Source organism: Emys orbicularis, chromosome 22, assembly GCF_028017835.1.
Source record: "Emys orbicularis isolate rEmyOrb1 chromosome 22, rEmyOrb1.hap1, whole genome shotgun sequence".
In the NCBI taxonomy this organism is placed as follows: Eukaryota; Metazoa; Chordata; order Testudines; family Emydidae; genus Emys; species Emys orbicularis.
Window position 1 is genome coordinate 21,666,350 of NC_088704.1, and position 19,540 is coordinate 21,685,889.

Below are 19,540 nucleotides of genomic sequence, written 5' to 3' on the forward strand. Positions count from 1 at the left end.
GGTTCACAAAACAGTCATGAGAATGACAAAGAATTGGAAAACATGCTTTATAGTGGAAGACTCAAAGAGCTCAATCTATTTAGCTTGTCAAAAAGAAGGTTAAGGGGAGAGTTGATCACAGTGTATGTCTAGATGAGGTACAAAAATGTGATAATAGAGAGCTCTTCAATCTAGCAGAAAAGGTGCAACACTTTCCAATGCCTAGAAGTTGAAGCTAGACGAATTCAGACTCTAAATAAGGTGCATTCTTTTCACAGTGAGGGTAATTAATCATTGGAACAATTTACCCTGGGTTGCAGTAGATTCTCCAGCAATGGAAATCTTTAAATCGAGATTGGCTGTGTTTCTAGAAGATGTGCTCTAGTTCAGATAGGATTTAACTCAGGGCAGGTCTCTGGCCGGTGCTATCCAGGAGGTCAGACTAGATGGTCACAATGGTCCCTTCTGGCCTGAGAATCTCTGACTCAGGCAAGAATCAGAGAAACTTCCATAGGAGACGTAAATTGCTGTACAATTAAACCTGATAATGAAACCCCCCATTCCCACCACACACACAAGGGAGTCATATTTTCTGGACATAGCACAACTGTTGCCTACTTAACATAGTGTAATAGTACAAAGAAGCTCTAGAAATGGAGACGATTGTTCTGGCCATTTGGACAGAAGGCCATTAGCACTGGTCACTGCATTCAGGAGCGAGGGGAGGGAAGTGGATGCTTTAGGCGATTCAGAGCAGGATACGAACCTTCCACCGCTAGGTCACTGCGCTGAATCCAGACAGCTTAGCAGTGAATAGAAATTCCCACTCCCCCGGGGCTGTTTGGTGGCCTGTTTGCAGGGAATTAGGGGGTCTCAGACCATTTCCCGGGGAACAAGTGTCTACACCACAAACCATCTCCTGCCATTTGGCACTGGTTTCCCCCTTCGTTGGCAACCTCAGTGGAGAAGCAGAGGAGTCAAGGGGCACAGAGACTGGCCCAACCTTGCAGTGCAGGTGGTGGTTCTCCAGAATAAGAATGCGGCACCCTGGCGGGGCCAAAGTCACATGTGCTGCTGCTGCCCAGAGTGAGCCTGTCCTGTGACTCAGCGGGGAATGTTCATGCTCTAGTTCTGCCCCCGCAGGCCCTCCAGCAGCACAAGGAACCTCACAGCACTACCCCTTTTTTTTAAACATTTTACACACTATGACAAATTGTTCAAATTTTAACACCAAAGAAATCCATGCACATTTGTAAGAAACTTCCTGAACTTACCCTATCCAGTAGCCATCCCTGCCAGCTACAGCATCGTTACTATTTTAATATTTATTTGTAGAGCAACAGAGCCTAGGGCTCTTCCGCATTGTGCTTGGTGCTGTACAAACACAACCAAAGAAGGTTCCTTCGCCAGAGTTCTTGTACTTTGTAAGTAGAGGTTCTGGCCTTTTTCTCCATTATCAGCAGCTATGGATTTAGTCTGGGAAAAGTTTCATACCTTCAGCTTAACTGCAGCAGATCCAATGAGGAGCAAAGAATCTCCATCCCAAATATCAATCTGTAGGTTATGGTCAGCTATATAACGTATAAACCAGCGTTGTTCTCCTGGCTTCAGAAAACCAGGATCCACCATATACTTTAGCTGCAACCCTGGAGATTCTGCAGGAAAAAGAATGTATTCCTGACAACGTAAATTAATCCTCCATGGCTTCTCAGGAGACTCATTGCTATCGAAGGGACCCCTGTGACTCCCAGTACCACTGTCTCTGAGAACCTCACAATCTTTACTGTATTTATCCCCACTACACCCTTGTGAGGCAGGGCAGGAGTCCTGCCGCAGGACAGGGCCATTATCCCCATTTTATCAATGGGGAACTGAGGCACAGAGTGACTGTGCCCAAGGTCACACAGGAAGTCCATGGCAGAGCAGGAATTGAACCTACGTCTGCCAAGTCACACGAGCACCCTAGCCACTGGACCAGCTTTCCTCTTTATAGCTGTAATTTCATTCTCATCAACCTATGGATCAAACCATTTATGAACTCCCTGAATCAGTCACTTTCAAGTTCATGTTGGGATTGACATCCACCCACAAAAAATTAAGTTAATGTGGATTTTCCTTATTAATTTTCATTAATTATTCCACATGGGGAAGGAACTTTACAAACTAAAAATGCTCTGTAGGAGGTGGGAGATTAGTTTTGCATCTCTTGGGACAAGAATTTAATAAGACATTAAAAAAACCATTTTGCTGATTGCATTACTACAGGTTGGTTGCTTAGATGTTTTCTCTCTCTCTCTACATCTGCTTAGCTATCGCTGGAGTCAGCAGTCTACATTTCTGAATCGTGTCACTGACACTTATTGATGTTTTGCCTTATGGCTTGACATTTTGCACACTTTTAATTATATGGTGTATAAACTAATGGAAACTTGATATTATAGCAGATACTAGTCCATTACCTTGACTTGGAGCTAAGCCTAAACCTGATTGACAAAAATCTCATTTGAACTATTCAAAAATGTAACTGAACTCTCCCAGTGGATTTTCCTCTTACCATAACATACTAGCCGAGCAAGAAAGAAACAATTTTGCTGATAAACTGCAAGAAAGGCTTAAAGCATTGACACGTTTCAGTATTCATTTTTAAACCCTAGAGAAAGGCCCAGGTGATTGGAAGAATTTAGCACCCAAAGAATAGAGCTAGAAGGCTTGTGGGTCCATCTGATCAAGCCTCCCATCTCCAACAGGCAGACACTTCAGAGGAAGGTACAAGAAACCCCATAGTAAGGAACTAAAAAATGATCAGGCCATAGGGAGGTTTTCTTCCTAGCCCCAATCAGTTAGCATGGAGATTTATACCCCTTATAAATCTGTATCCTCTCTGCCGTAACTCTGGTTTTCCATATACTTGTCTAGTCCAGTTTTGAATCCTGTTAAACTATTGGATTAAATGATTTATTGTGGCAATGAGTTCCACAAGTTAGTTACACATGGTATATTAAAAGGTTTCCTTCTATCTGTTTTAAATTTGCTGTCTTTTAATTTCATTGAGTAGCGCCTTGACCCAGGATGATGACAAAGGGTAAATTAGAATGTCTTATGTACCACCTCTACCCTGTTCATTATTTCATATAGCTCTGCTATGTCTCCCTTCAAACTGCATAGACTCTGGAGTATTTGGACATCTCATATAACTCCCAAACAATTGGCTACAGCCTCCAGGACTTCCTCAGAGGACATACCATCTGGCAAGTGCTGTAACATCCTTCCTTTTTCAAACACCCTTCCACCACTAGAGCTTACCACTCCTAAGGGTTCCATCTTTGTTGATCTGGAATAAGATTTGGGAAGATGCAGCTGAACTGGCTGTCCCAGACTGGTCCATCTTCACCAGCTGCAATCGTGGTGTTGTGGCCGGTGGGAAACGGTAAAACTGGAAGGTGAAATACATAGTCTTTGGCCACGTTGTCCCCATGCCATCCTGTGGAATCCTTGACCAAAAAACATCTCTGGATTAACTCCTCTTGTTACAGACCCAGTAATTTGTATGTGCTTTGCAAGTGCTTGTGAACCATTTGAGAAGCAGAAGAACTGGGGAAGATCTATGATATTAAGTGTATTCAAATTGGTTTGGGAGGCTTCCTTTGAAGCCATCATGACAGGAAGGACAAGGTTTTTTTTTTGCTTTCAATGAACTCGTAGTACATGTGACTTCTGCTCTTTGGTACAGAGTTCCCAGCTTCAAGACCAGGTGGGAATGGTATTTTACTTTCAGAATTACAGTGCACTGTAGTCAGTGGTAAATACACAAATGGTGCATAATCAAGATAAAACGACCATCACAGAAAAGCCTTTCCAAGTGAAGCTTTCCTGTCTGTAAATAAGGAGTTACTCTGTAATTAGTTTTACATTACAATCTGGCTAATGTGAACAAAAAAATTAATCTGGAACTGACTCAATGCATAAAACATCTAAAATGGAACGTTCATTGTCTCACAGGCACTTCTGGTGCTTTTGTTACCATGGCAGTTGCTCAGACGTGCCTCAGCCAAGCAAGGTGAAAGTCCTAAGGAAGGGGCATGGGAGATGGATACAAGGACCTGTCAGAATCATCAAGCCAAAGAGCAGCACGCAGATCAGTATGGAAATGGATGCTATTGCAAGAAGAGATGTGAATCCAACCTGAAAATGGGGCAGTAGGATTTCAGGGCATTACCTGGTGAAGGCAAGGAACTGCAAAATGATTTCATTGCTTTGCAAGAAGTCAGCTTCTTCCCTTTGAGGGTTGAAGTTCACAGGGTCTGCAGGGTCCACAACTTCTGCTGGCTCCTTGTTACAATCCAGGATTTCTGGAAAGCCAGCGGCATGCAAGCGAGACAGAGAGGCCCGAGTGAGGACAGAGCTAGAGCTGAAAGAGAAATGGCTTTGAGTTTCCTGGGACCCAGACGCCATTGGAATCCTGACCCTTTCTGCCAGGTCCCTCCTGCCACCCCAGCATCTTCCGGACGGGGTTCTGTGTGAGGTAGAAGCATTTAGGGACATTTTCAGTAAGAGGCAGGATGACATGTGCGGGACCGTTGAACATCACTGAACTCCACCCCCATGTGCTTGCATCGCTCAGGCAGCAATTCCCCTGTTCCCATTCCAGCTACCATTAGCCCTGCCTTAGAGCCTCACCTTCCAGTCTGTGTTCCCATGGCAACAATAGGCGCGTGCACGGGCGTGAACGGCAGCTCCTGCAGCTGGTCGCTTGCAGAGGAATCCAGGATCAAGGAGCTGGGGTTGAGGTCAGCTTCCAAGTGCGTTATGCCACCGCTGCTGCCTCCATGTGGGAGCTCCTGCTGAGAAACAAGGGCGCCCCATGAAACGGACCATCCCCAGCTGGGTGTTGATAGAGCGGTGAGGGGCAGGGCTCTGCAGGGCGCATTGAGGGAGCTGCCCTGCCCAGGCTGCTCCACTCAGACAACTGCTGCTTCTCTTCCTCGCAGGGCAGCGTGGGGGTAACAGATGTAGTGCAGACAGCCAGTTCCCCCTCTGTTCTCAGCAGAAGTGTTGTCATCACAGTCCTACTCAGCTGAGCAGAAGATGAGCATCACCTTTCCTATCTCATATATGTTCTACTGCACAGCTCACCGGGCAGGGCACAAGCAATGGGGGATGGGCAGAACCCAGGAGTCATTCCCACCACTGTACCCGAGGCAGCCTCTCCATAAAGGAAAGTGCCCCTGAGCAGGCAGAGTTCATGCGTTCTCACATACCTGGCTTGTCTACATTTTGAATTCAGATTTCCCACACACACACACCCCACATTTATTTTGGACTGCAATGATCATAGGAATGATTGAACCTGGCCCAGCATGTACTGTATAGCTCTGTGGGAAGGGACACACGCCAAACACACGCGGGTAGGAACATCCCTCTCTGCAAGGGCTAGCCAATGCAGGGGCCACCACATAAACCCAACCAGGAACCTTACTGTACGTTCACGTCGGCACATCCCAGGGGAGCGGGGGACTGGAGAGCCGGTTTGCCGTTTCAACGGGGGTTTGGACGAGTGGCTTACAGGAGGAGAACGGGGTGATGCAGACAACTGGGATATCGACAACTGAAAAGAAAATTATTATAATTAAGATGATGATATTAACTCTACTAATGAGGCTGCTGAAGGAGGAACTGCCAAGGTGCAATCTGGACTGTGGAAAATCTTGCTGGATTAGGAGGGCCAGGAACTCCAACATATGTTGGCAGTTTATTTTAAATGGTCTGTGCAAATTTAAATGGTCAGGAATGACCGAACTGAGCTACCCCTCTGCTGTTCAGATACGCAGCACAGCTCGGACACTTATGAGTTCCAGACAGGCCTGAACTACGTTTTCTAATTCAGCTGTTGATGCTGCAGTGTGCTGTATGTTGTTTTGCAGAAAAACCCACAAACGTTTGACAAGATCAAACAGTCTAATAATGCATGCTCATGAAGTATTACATTTCATCAAAAATATTACTGTGTAAAGATCTCTGTAACAAGAAGGAAAAACAACAAATAGGCTTTCAATGTTTGTATTTGGCCTTAAATCCTGAGAACTATCCCTGCAAAAATTATACGTCATTGTCAATACACTTCCCCTGTGCTTTAGAACAAAAGCCTGCAAATCTGGTCAGCTGCAAACGACTCCCTTAAAAAATAAAAAGTCCAGGGCCTGAGAACAGCTCAGAGTTTTCTGCCCAGCAAATGATATGTAGATTCTGGTTTGCTGCTTCAGGGGATATGGATTATAGCAGGAAATTGTTGTAGTTTGGCCACAAAGACCTTAGAAAGTGATACCCAGTGGGATATCGGCATAACTCAGTGAGCTGGATCGCACTATATGAAAATAGCTATTTTCAAGGAAATGCTGCTGTGTGTGCTAAACTTCTCCATTTAGCACTATACACTAATCATGTCTGTGTGTGGACAATTCACATTTTACTACCGAATTAGGCAGGTTCTCTACAACAGTATTTTTCAGGGCCTTATTGATGGGAAAAAATTTGACCTGGAACAAACAAACGAACAAACCCATAGAAGAATTATTTTTATTTGTCTTATAACTTAATGGTAATTGAGAATAAGGTAAATATATGATCAAAGAGAGATGAGCAGCAGAACCGGCTATTTCAAAGCCTGCCTTTTATGCAGTATTATGTACAAATATGATTTATGAAATACTGACTTTTCATCTAGTGATCTTCAAGGGCAGATTACAGTAGCCTAAACCGTGGTCATCTCTCACTGAAGACAACTATAAATTTCTCCTCTCTGCCTTCTCCTGGGCTACACAAATGACCACTGTTGATGTCCTCTTCTCCTGGCACTCTAACCAAGTCACCGCTCCTGAGCCCCCTTCTTTGCTTCCTGTCTCTTCTCTCTCAGATTCAAACTCCTTTATTTATCAGTAGTGACTGGGCCATGCTTCTCCGTGGTGTCACTCCATTAACTAACTAGAGTTACACCAGAGGGAAATTGCCCCTTTAGAATCTTCACATTTAACCTGTTATAGATTTGAAAACATAAACTTAAAAAAAAATCAGCTGCAACATTTCCCCTCCTGGCCCCTAAGAAAAAAAGACTCATCAAACTAAAATAATTGATGCTTAAATCTAATGTCCCAGTAAGGCAACGGCAGAGGGCACATGTTGCACCATCAGGCACTTACCCCAGGTCCTTGAGGATAGTCTTGAGTGGAAACCAACATCTGGGGTGAAGATGGTGCACCTACCGGGAAGCAGAGACAAGAGAAGGTGCAGTGAACCTCCAGAACACCCAGAGATCTAGCTGTCGGATTGATCAAATGCCAAATTTTGTTTCCATTGAAGCCAATTAAAGTTTTCCTAGATTCCAAGGCCGGAAGGGACCATTGTGATCATCTAGTCTGAGCTCCTATATCAGACAGGTCAGAGAACGTCGCTCACAGAATTCCTAGAGCAGATCTTTTAGAAAAACATCCAATCTTGATTTACAAATATTCAGTGATGCAAAATCCACCATGACCCTTGGTAAATTGTTTCAGTGGTTAATTACATTCACTTTTTAAAATGTGCACCTTATTTCCAGTCTGAATTTGTCTAGCTCCAACTTCCAGCCATTGGATTGTGTTATATCTTTCTCTGCTAGATTGAAGAGCCCATTATTAAATATTTGTTCCCCGTGTAGGTACTTACAGATCAAGTGATCCCTCAACTTCCCTTTGTTACACGACATAGATTGAGCTCTTTGAGTCTGTCACTACAAGACAGGTTTTCAAATTCTTTAATCATTCTTGTGGCTCTTGTCTGGACCCTCACCAATTTATCAACATCCTTCTTGAACTGTGGGCATCAGAACTGGATGCAGGATTCCAGCAAGGAATGCACCCGTGCCAAACATGGAGGTAAAATAACTTCTCTACTCCTATTCGAGATTTCCCTATTTCTTTATCCCAGTATCACATTAGCTCTTCTGGACACAGCATCACACTGGGAGCACAAGTTTAGTTGATTATCCACCATGACCTCAAACCTTTTTCAGTCACTGCTTCCTGGGATAGAGTCCTCCACCCTGTAAGTGTGGCCAACATCCTTTGCTCCTAGATGCATATATTTACATCGAACCATTAAAACACACATCGTTTGTTTGCATCTGTTTACCAAGTGATCCAGATCGCTCTGAACCAGTGAACTGACCTCTTCATTATTTACCACTCCCCCACTTTTTGTGTCATCTGAAAACTTTATCAGTGATGATTTTATGATTTCTGCCAGGTCATTCATAAAAATATTAAATAGCGTAGGGCCAAGAATCAGTCTCTGAGGGACCTTGCTGGAAACACACCCATTGGATGATTCCTCCCCATTTTCAATTAGATTTTGAGGCCGACCAGTTAGCCAGTTTTTAATCCATTTAATGTGCTCTTTTAAAACTCTTGGATGCAAGTTATCTGGACCTGCTGATTTTAAAATGTCGAACATTAGCAGCTTCTGTTTTAACATCCTTCAGAGCCTCTAGTGGAATGGAAAGAGTGCTATCATCACCATGTGATGAGACAATATCATCTGTTTTTCCTCCAAATACAGGACAGAAATATTTATTGAACATTTCTGCCTTTTCTGCATTATTATTGATAATTCTACCACTTCCATCTAGTTATGGACCAATACCATTGTCAGGTTTCTTTCTGTCCTAATATACTTTTTAAAATCCTTCTTATTGTCCTTAATGCTGCTGGCCATAGACTTCTCATTGTGTCCCTTGGCTTCCCTTATCAATTGTCTATAATTCCTAACTTCTGATTTATATTCATTACTATCTACTTCCCATTCTTATATATTATTTTTTGTAGCTGCCTTCACTTTCTCTCTAAACCAGGTCAGTTTTTTAACCTTCTTCCTCAGTTGTGGGATTGTGGCTTTTTGTGCATCTAGTAAGTTGTTCTTAAATGATTCCTAATTATCATTCAAATTTTTTTGATTAAATTCTTCCTCCCAGCTGATCTGGTGAAGACACTTAACTATGGGGATGTGAGACACTGTATTTCAGCCATTTGGCTGACTTACTTTTGCAATAAGATTGTCACCTGGAAAAAAAATGTGTAGCAGTTCTCCAGATTCACTGGGAGTTTTTTAAGGGAATTAGGCTAAATCTGCCATTTAGTACTTTCCTGTTGTAAAACATAGATTGTCTATCGCTAGACAGTACTGCATTTTCCCTTGAAGACATGTGGTACTGGCTAAGTGGATTGCTTAATGAGACGTGAACGTTTTGGGATACTTAAGGTTTTCATGGCTGTTCTATTATTTCTTGTCACTATTTCATCTGTTTGTACATTCATGCCCTGAAATTGCCTGGGTTTTGTTGTGTTTATCTTTGGCTGGTCTACTTGTTCTCTGGCACTAGATGAACTTGCTCTTCTACTAAGCAAGAAATCCTGTTGCACAGACTCCAAGCACAGATGTTTTCTGGCAATGCTGAGACTTAGTTTTGCTTTCTCCAATTCACACATTCCAGATATTTAATTGGGAACATTTCCCAAGGAAACTAGTGAGCTTCCCTTAGGCCTAAATTACTGTGTTCTTTCGATTACAATGGATTTGGCCATTAAAGAGGGTCATTATTAGAAATGCACAAGGCTCAGTAGTTGTCAGCACAGGAAAGGAGTAGAAGAGGTTTCTTGCTAATCAGTTCATAGGCCACTAGATCAGTGACTTAGATATATGCAAGAGCTGAGTTATGGAGAATATTTTAACAGATATTAACCTCGCATTGCCCACATGGGAGGAGACAAGTAGGAAGAAAGGCCAAGTCTGCCCAGGAGTACTGTGATTACTGGTAGTGGGTCACTTTCAAATGGTTTAGTAAAGCTAGAGTGACCACATTTCCTTATGCTGAATACGGGACAACTGGTAAAATTACTTATATTCAAGCGAATTCAATGGCAATCGTACAAACGTTCAAAATAGCATCAAGCTGACTGAGCCCTTGTTAAAAAGTAATACTGCGGAGTTGGATTATTTTTATCTACCTTCTTACCTTTAAGGCTTTAGGGTTACATGGGGAAGGGGGTGACACACACACATTCCCGTACACCTCTGTCACACAGCTGGGGTGACCAACTGACCCGACCCTCCCTGCCCGGCGTTCTCCGCCCACCATGCCTGGCTGGGCCCCCAGGACCCGCCTCTCCTGGTACCTGGCACCACGTCTTCCTGAGACAATACGCGAGGGGGGAAGCACACAGGGTCACATGGCCCCCTTCCCCAGATTTCTGCCAGAATGTGGCCAGCAGCAGCCTTTCGGCCCTGTGCGGGAGGGAAGGGACAGGAGCTGCTTCCAGTTGCAGAGGAGGAGGAGGGGCGGGAAAGGATGACCTGGCCTATGTCTTTGCAAAGCTCACTTCCCAACCCCCCAACCCCGGCTGGAAGCAGCTTGTCCCTTCCTACCCGCACACTGTTGAAAAGCAGTTAACATACCCAGGCTGCTGCTGGCCACTGACATAACCCTGCCGCCTCCTGTCCTCTGGCTACAGCACGGGCAGGAAGGGGTTAAGCCCTAAGGCTGCATTGTGCACCAGGGCCCCGGGAGCCAGACTGCAGGGGCTTCAGGGAACCGGCCAGAGAGGTGGCTCAGCAGGGGAGGGTGCCTAGGGGACGGAGGGACGGAGCAGCCCCGCGCTCCCTGGGGGCAGGACCCAGGGCGGCGGGGGGGGGGACGGGACATCTGAAGGATGGCTTAAATATGGGACTGTCCCTTTAAAAACAGGACGTAAGCATCCAAACATTCCGCTGCTGTTCCAGATCCTGTCTGAAGGATCCCATCCTATTAGGTTTGTCAAACTGCCTTGTAAATCTCAGGAGAACAGGCCTCCCTGGGGGATTTCTACTCTTTCTGCTCTTGAATGCCTTGTCTATGCCACAGGAAGAGCCCAACTTGTAGCATTTTGCAACTTCTACCACACACTGGTATCAGGAGGGGCAGAAACACAAACAAAATGGAAAGAATGTCAACCACCCAGTGCAAGTGAGAGAGAACTGCGTGTCAGTTCTCCGTTCCCCCCACCCTGTTTGCCGGCCTCTAGCAATGGCAAAGGCGAGATTTCAGTTTGGTTTCAGAATTCTGACTGCTGCTGCCCAGAACAGCAGGATTGGTGTGGGCTATAGGAACTAGGTATTGTCCCTTTAAACAGTTTGTGAGCCCTCTAGTGGCTCTCACTGTGTTCTATGGTTTAGAAACCACCAGGACCCAACCAGAGCAGCAGGTGTTTAGCTAGGCCCTGCACTGTTGTGTACATGTAGCACTGGTATTTGGATCCCCTCAACATGCCCATGTAGTTTCTTCATATTACGTCTATTGTGTAAGGAGCCAAAGACATCAGTGTGTGGCACAACAAGCAACTGGACTGATGGGAGGTCTATCCAAGCTTCTTTGGCCATGAAGTCCTGATGCTAGTCTCAGAGGGAGAGAAAACCTCCAATGAGGTAAAAAAGACAAGAATAAAATAGTCTTTGCACCAGTTTGGGATGCAGAACTATCTTTTGCATACAGCCTCTTTCGCAACTACTCGCTTTAATCTGTTTCATGTAAAATCACGGTATTTTTTGAGCGCTTCAAAGCTTATGTGCAACATCTGCTCAGTCCTTCTCCAAGAGTAACCTTTTTTCTCCAAGAGTAGCTAGAAAAAAGGTTATCCACACTGTAACTTGTAAGAGAAGTACATGCTGCATGAGTGATTATCTTTAACACGGATCTGACCTAACCGATTGTACCAAGTCCTGCTGTGCACTTATAATTACGATCAACTTCTAAATAGGTAAAACAAGCATCAGTTCTGATTACAGTGACTAAGCAGGGTCTGCAGCCATGAGACACCTAGAAGGAACTGCTGGAGAATTAATCCATTGGACGCATCCCAGAACAGAATTAATTCTTATGTCCCTTCTAATAAATGGGATGATATAGCAGCCATCCTATTGGCCAAAATAGGCAACACCATGGCCCTAGCAGTGCACAGCACTAGCTCTTTCAGGTGAAGATGTCCCCTTTATCCATTCAAAAAGGAAAGGCAGGTAACTTCAGTGGCAGGAATCAGCGTCTAAGTGCACTTCAGTCTGGAACGTTTGAATGACTGGGTAGCCCTTTAGGTAGCACATCAGATCACACACTGTCTGTTTTACTTACGCAATAATTCCCACTGCGGGGGGCGCCACTACACGATGCCCAGTGACAATAAGAGTTCTGTCTTTTAAGCCCAAGGCAAGGAGGCACCTTAAGGATGTCTCTGTCGGTTATTCTACTGCAGAGTTTAGGGAGAAAGAGGATTGCTGCTATCAGAAGATGTTACTTTTTTTAAGGAACAATGTGGGATTAGAAAAAACTCCACTAAAAGCTTCCACATGCCTTTGGGCTTCTGGCAGGGGTTGGAGACTGATGGGAGCTGATTGGTGGACTCTGTTCAGAAGTCTGTTTATGTAGCGTAGTCTCCTAGCTGCCTTCTGCTTTACAATGTGATCCAACGCTACTGCGCTTACATCAGAAAAACAGCCACAGGTGCTGCCCCAAATAATCGCCATCATTGCACTAACTTCCAGCTTCCGTCCAACATGAACACTGAAGGGGATTTCTAGGTGCACTTAAAAATAAAGGGAAGGGGGCAGGCCTTTTACAAATAACCCTAAAAGGCCCTTCTCGAGCAAACCTAGATTTGTTCAAGCGGGTCTGTGCACTCTCTGGATGCTCAGTACGTCCCCTCACATGCAGTTAGCTTTTCTTGAAGGGGCAGAAGCACTCATGACGTATGTTCAGTCAGAACCACTGTTGTCTCCCTGCACTTGGTCGCTCTGGGCAGCATTACAGAGCACAGCATCGCTCCTCGACAGCTCAAACACTCCTCCTCCTTACAACAACCTGAAAACTGAAACAATAAGCAGGGAAGGGAGGGAGCACGTGTTATGTTTTGTTCCACCTGTGTGCAACATCCCAACACAATGAGGCCGGACTTTTCAAAGGAATCTAGCACCCAACTCCCACAGAAGCATGCATCAAGTTATTGTTAAGGGCTAACTAATTGTGACTCTCAACATGCCTGTGAAGTGAGTAAACTTCACAGGAGAGGAAGCTGAGGTGGCACATAGTTAAGAGACCTGGGGAGTCAGCAGCAGATCCCGGATAAGAATTCAGATCTCCTAATTTCCAATCCCCTCTTCCACCAGGAGAAAACACCATTTCTCTACATATATACACACAACATAACAAATCCCAAGTCATTCTTATCGCCTAGCCTCATTTTTGGCATCCTGTTGTCCCCCCCCCCCCCTTTCGTCCCCCCCATACACACCCCTTTGAAGCCTGGAAGGTGCCAATTCCCACACCAGCTGAGGAAAGGTTCTGTCAGTTTCTGTTACACTCTTGATCAATAAATCAACTCAGCTTAAAGCAGCTTGACTGAGTGAGCTCTCCCATCACTGAACACAGGGTTCAGTGTCATTTTAGAAATTATTAGGCTTTGCACTGAGCTTTTAGTTTAAAACCATTACAGAACATTGACAATGTCAGATATATTTCTACTCAAGATTAATTGATGTTAACACCTCCCAAAAAAACTCTGAAAAAAACTTTATATTGGGACAATAATTAAAATACAAAGTCCAAATTTCTATTGCCCTACACTAACTCTGTTTCCATGTAAATGTGCCGTCTTATAAAATCCAAAGTAGTCTAAAAAGTCTAGGCTACAAGCAAGCAGAATTGTTTTTAAACAGACTTTTTTCAAAGTTCTCCAGGAGGCATTAGTCACTCTTAAGGAAAAATATCCCAGAAGAATTTACCATAAGATAGTTTCCAACTGTTTATTAAATATAACACAGAAGTCAAAGGCAGAGTCAGGGGCTGGAGTTCACTACTACCTTCCAACTGAATCTAAAAACTAGTGTCCATCTGAAAAGATTGCTTGAGACAAAGGTAAAATTAGATTGCCAACTGCGCAAATGTCCAGGCCTGTCCAGAGATTAATTTTTCCTGACATCCTATTACTCCACAGCCAGTCTCCACTCACTGAGTGCAGCTGTCAGCAAAATAATTAAGATTTTTCATTCAGCTTTTCTAACACTTGGTCACATACCAAACCAGACAGCTTTGAAGCCAGCTTGCCCTTGGCAGAGAAATCAGGAGCCAAAAGGGTTAATTATAAAGTTGCAAATGGACTTAGTTCTTTCAAGTTCGTGTGTGTGTGTGTGTGTGTGTGTGTGTGTGTGTGTGTGTGTGTGTGTGTGTGTGTGAGAGAGAGAGAGAGAGAGAGAGAGAGAGAGAGATCCATATTTCTCCAATGTCCCTCATTTCATTTTAGTCCCAAAGTTTTCTTGGGCCACACAAAGATGGTGTCCCCTTAATGTTATTGTTGAAAATTAATGATATCAGCAATCGGGTCTCATGAGGTTGAAAGCACCATCAGGGTTAACAACACTGAAGGCAGGAATCTCACAGCATTTTGAGTTTCCTTCATGAATGATTTTGGTGTCCCTCCTTTTGGATTGTCACAGCACACTGCATTCTGCATCTGGGTTGGGTGGAGAGGGATGGTGTGTCTGCCATTAACCGCCTTGGGCAGGTAAAGGAACGCTGCTTTTCAGCTGAGACTTAGCTGAGTTCTCCTGTCTGGATTCCCCTCCTGAAATTGGACTAAGGTTTAAAAAGAAACAAAACTGAGCTCTGCTTGTCCAAGGTGCTAGACTGGCAGCTCTTGGGCATTGAATCCGCTCTTTCCTGCAAGGCAATTACAGCATGTAGCTGTGCACATACAACAGAAGTGCGAGCTACCTATGCTCTCCTGCCACCGGTGTGCATCTCTGCTACAGCCTGCAGGAAAGTTCTAATAATTGTGTCCCACTGAGTCCTTGCTTCTCTGCTGAGATGGCTAACAAAGGTACCCCGCGGTTCTGGATCCTGTACCTGGAAATCTGTTCCTCCTCCTGCCTGGAACAGTTCTCACTACTTTCTAGGAAGCCCTCTTGAACAAGGGAAGTGACTGCATCACTCTGGCTTTCATTCTAAGCCTATTAAGGGAGCTGTGCTGCGGGAACAGAGCCCCCAGCATGCAAGTCTGGGCCGGACGAGCACAACTACAAAGGTATTTTTGCATAAATCACCCTAAGAGAATACAGCAAGATCAGCTCTAGCGTTAGAACAAAATCTTTACCGGACTGGGCACGCGACATGAGGACACTGCTGAGACCCACACAGGCAGCTCAGCACAGACAAGCAGGGAGGTGCAGCACAGTCCTGAGGACTGTGCTGGAGCTGGCTCCCACTGAACATAAAACAGGCTCTAGACCGGGATGCAGGCTGAGCAGTGGCGGGGTGGGACGTGCTTCCTGAGGAGGTTCACATCAAAGGAGGAGAATGGTGTGTCGCAATCACCAGTAAACAAACAAACAAAAGGGTTTCTGTCAGAGTTCACACACACACACACAAAAATCAATGTGAATTTGAAGCTTTTTTTGACAACCCTGAGGAATGAAGTCTCAGATCCCCAGAACAGGGACAGCCTGGACAGCAACAGTGCAAGCTTCCCTGCCATCACCCATAACCTGGGTGTCCTGCCCCTGTCCTGCATAGACCAGGTCTCCAGGCTCAATCTTTTTGGCTCTACAAACATTTGTCCTCTATGCTCACATGGCCAACAAGCACGGCAGTCATTGCTAATTTGGTGGAGGTCTGAACTAGGGACTGGACAAGAGCACCAGGAAGTAGACACAGACCATTAACTCATTCCAGAGAGGCCACCCTGAGCTTTCGCTAATGGCTTATGATCTCGAAGATGTCATGTCCCACGTGGAAAGTTAGTTTTAGTGGTCCCAAAAATTCACAGGGTAGCATTTCTGTCGTGCTACGCAATAGGAAAGCAGAATGTTGCAGACATAGGAAGCCTATCCAATCAAAGACACCCAGGAGTGGCAGGCTGGGTTTGAATCTTGCAGCTCTTTCTACTATGCATATGTGCTGGTCAGTCACTGATGTGCCAACAATACGTGGCACAATTCTGGGCCATTACTGAAGTCTCACACCTTCCGATGATCTCCCTTACTTTTTCCTGTCAGCAGGGGTGTCTATGGCATAGTTAGGGACACAAAGGTGGGATTGCAATGTTGCACTAGGATCAGTGACAGGAATACTAATAAACTGGGTGTTGATGGAAGCCTGCTGAGCTGCAATCCTTCCCCTCTGTACATCGAGGAGACAGGTGTTGTATGGACGGGATAGCCGTGCTGCCGCAGAGACTCAGGTCTTTTGGAGTAAGGCTGCCTCCGTTTCAATAAATGCTAATAGGAATTTAATGTTAACTGTGCAAACTGAAGGAGTTTGCTCAAGGATGGAAAAGCCAATGTGCATAATGTATTTAATGAGAGCCACTAACATGAGATATGCACAGTGAGTTTGCTGAATTTACGGGATGCAGAAACAGACCTGCCTATATTTAACTAAACGAATCTGTTATTAACCTGAAAAGTAGTGAGCGAAGAAGGATGAAGGGCCAACGTGATGAGGCTGTTGCTTAGCAACCTGCTGCTGTTCATGCACAGAAATGTGTTGGGATTGTTTCTGGATTGCACAATGAGGGTGAGACATGAGGATATAGAAATGGAGCCCAAGCAGTTGGTCATGCAGGATGAGGATGGGGTAGACGGAGCAGAGACACAGGCCAAAGATGGTCACTTTGTTGAAAGAACCAGTGTGGGAAGGATCTATTCTCTCCTGGGTACCCAAAAGTATCACTTGAATGAAATTCTGGAGGAATGTGCTCTGCAGCACCTTGTGGTTGGGAGACTGTGGTGCAAAACTGAACCTGCCTGGAAGGAAAGGTGGTCCGGCGTTGTGACATTAAAAGGGTAGGGAACACATGGCTTCCACATGACCCAGCATGACAGCTTCCTCGTGACCCCACAGCACACAGGGTTTCTAAGATGGCAGAAGCGCCTTTGTGTGAAAACTCTGATCAGTCCAGACGATTGGTTTTTAACTATAGTGACTCCACGTAGGTTTAGGAATTTTTCAAACAGGTCTCAGAAGTTGCTATGGGAACAACAGCCTCATCATGTTGGCCCTTTATCCTTCTTTGCTCCCCATACCAGAAATGTCTTTCTTTATATTAGAAACCATAAGCCCAAATGTATCTGGCCATTGGCAGGAGGGAATGGGAATCTGTGTAATAGCAGCAGGCAGAACAGAAACTGCTGCAGACATTTTCAAGGCAGGTTCTTCCCCGTGGCTGCAGAACCTAGAGACTAATGGTGAGCCCCAGCAAAGAGACATCCTGGGTCAGATGCTAATAGCAGATGTGCAGCCACGAGTGATAAACAGCAGAGATTAGAATCTGGTTGCAGACATACATGTGAAACAGATGAAGAGTCTGCCCCTTAAGTAAATGCACCTAACCAGCAACTATGTCTCATCACACAACCTGCGTGTTGCTCCATATTAGATTTTGAAACAGCTTGTTGGTCAGAAAGTTCTCCAGGGGCACTCTGGTTATGTGACTGGCACTAAATAACTTTTCCTGACTGAATGAGGCTGTGCAGACATCGCTCTCGAGCTGGTGAAGGTGAGCACTTCGAAGCCCCAAATCAAAACAGGCATGAGGGAGAGCGCTCTAACAAGTCACATGCAAGGCAAGAGTGTAGGAATGGGGGAATGCACTACTAGGAAGGCAACAGAATAACCCTCTCGGCTCTGTTTGGATACGAGTACCAATCAGCGACTACAGGGCCGGGTACAGCCTAGGAACCTGACTGTAAATCGGATAGATGGAACGAAATCAGCTTTTAGTTAAGGCCCTTTTGCAACAATCTCCTATTCAATTCTCTGAGGCATGCACGTGGCACCAAAGAAAGGAACCGGGTATTAGTGATGGCAACGGTTTGAGAGGCAGCCAGACGTGTGTCTTGAAATAACTTATCGGTAATTGTGACCCATAACCATCATGCAATCGAACCAGCTTCCTGCGTTGAATTTTAGGAGGTAGCACTTTCCCTGAATAGATATAATCAAGATCTCACTGCTGTCCATGAATAGACATATTCAGCAAGCAATTAAGTAGAGATCAGGAGACCAAATAAAAAGGTTCTCAGCAAATTATATTGAAAAGCACAGTGGGACAAGGTTTCTTAACACACAGCTAAGGCAGGGAGAGGAGAAGGGCTGACAAGCCTTGTGATGCTGCCTGAAGCACAGAAGTCTGTAAGCCAGAGACCCCCTTCCGTCAAATGACACACTTAATCTTAACAAGCAGTGAGCTGGAGGAGAAAGGCAGGAGGAGTGTAAGGATGTGAACAGTCCTTGCAGAGATTCAGACCGGATCCGGTGTCTCTTCATGATATATCCCTGAGGCAGCAATTTGGGTTACAAGTCTGTCTTCATCTCCAAGACACAGCCCCACAAGTTATGCAGACTGACATATACTTCAAGCTGTCCCTTTTCGGTTAGATAATGGATGCTTCTTCATTTGCCATCCCAGGCTGTCGTGTTGTGATGCTATGTGCTGTTAGATTTCACACTCGACCCCAGAAGTGGCTGCATTTCAGTGACAGGTGAAAGATTTCTGACATAAATCTTAATTCCAGAAATTACTTGGGGGATGCTCGGAGGTGAAAGGAAGAATATAAAATGTAAGGGCCAAATTTGGCAGTCCATAATCAAGCAAAACTCCCAATGGGAGTTTAAGGACTGCAGAATTAGGCCATAAGGGTTTTTTTTATTATTACTGCTACTTTTAGGGCGATAGCTTTTGCTGAATGAGCAGAAACTAGAGCCTCTACTGACATTATCAAAAACTAGCTGTGAAAGACACAAAGCAATAACTATGTTGACAGTGTTCTTTAGAGTAAATGTCATTGTCAAAGGAAGCATAACCTGCCAATGCTTCCCAAAGGTCTGCACTAGTCTCCTTTAAAAGTCAAGCGATCTCTCAAAGTGCGTAGGTAGAAAGGACAGGGACTGGGGAGTATATTCTGGTGGATTGACTGAAACTGTGAAATTCTGACAAGCAGCAGCAGAAGGGACTCTGGATAAATGCCCATTACGCTCATAGTCTAAATGCACGGACTCTGGATAAACGCACATTACACTCATTCTATTGGCTGCGGCTTCCATACCAAGCCTCTCCAAGGACGTTACCGGTGACTGCCCGACACTAGTCCCTGGTGTACATGGAACAAGATCTATCACTCTACCCAGGCACTAGGTTTGCTCAGAGTTCAAATGGCGGGCAAAACCAAGAATAGTGGACAGGTGCATTTTTAGGGCTGTGGGACCATAAACCAGTGTCCGATAAATGCCAATAGCGTTTGTACTCAAGTAATTTGAAAGAAACAGGCAGGAGGATTCATGTTCTTCTTGAGACACCAGACGTTAGAATTGTTTCTATTAAAGACTCTTGGCAAGTTTTCAAACCTAAGCTTACTTGCCAGGCATTGTGTCTACAAGCTTTTCATATCCATGTTCAGCATGTCAGACAGACGGATACCCCCAGCTGAGACAAATTACACCTGGTCTTTCCCAGTC

At 44.9% G+C, this 19,540-nt stretch overlaps 1 protein-coding gene across 1 annotated transcript in view; it reads right to left on the reverse strand.

Moving 5' to 3' along the window:
- NPHP4 (nephrocystin 4) overlaps positions 1-19,540 on the reverse strand; it is a 99,094-nt gene that overhangs the window by 27,692 nt on the left and 51,862 nt on the right. The window contains exons 11-16 of the mRNA XM_065421349.1: positions 7,173-7,231; positions 5,456-5,584; positions 4,657-4,820; positions 4,196-4,387; positions 3,283-3,470; positions 1,474-1,634 (exon numbers count right to left, since the gene is read on the reverse strand). Of these exons, the coding sequence (XP_065277421.1) occupies positions 1,474-1,634; positions 3,283-3,470; positions 4,196-4,387; positions 4,657-4,820; positions 5,456-5,584; positions 7,173-7,231 (893 nt within the window). The remainder of the gene's footprint in view (positions 1-1,473; positions 1,635-3,282; positions 3,471-4,195; positions 4,388-4,656; positions 4,821-5,455; positions 5,585-7,172; positions 7,232-19,540) is intronic.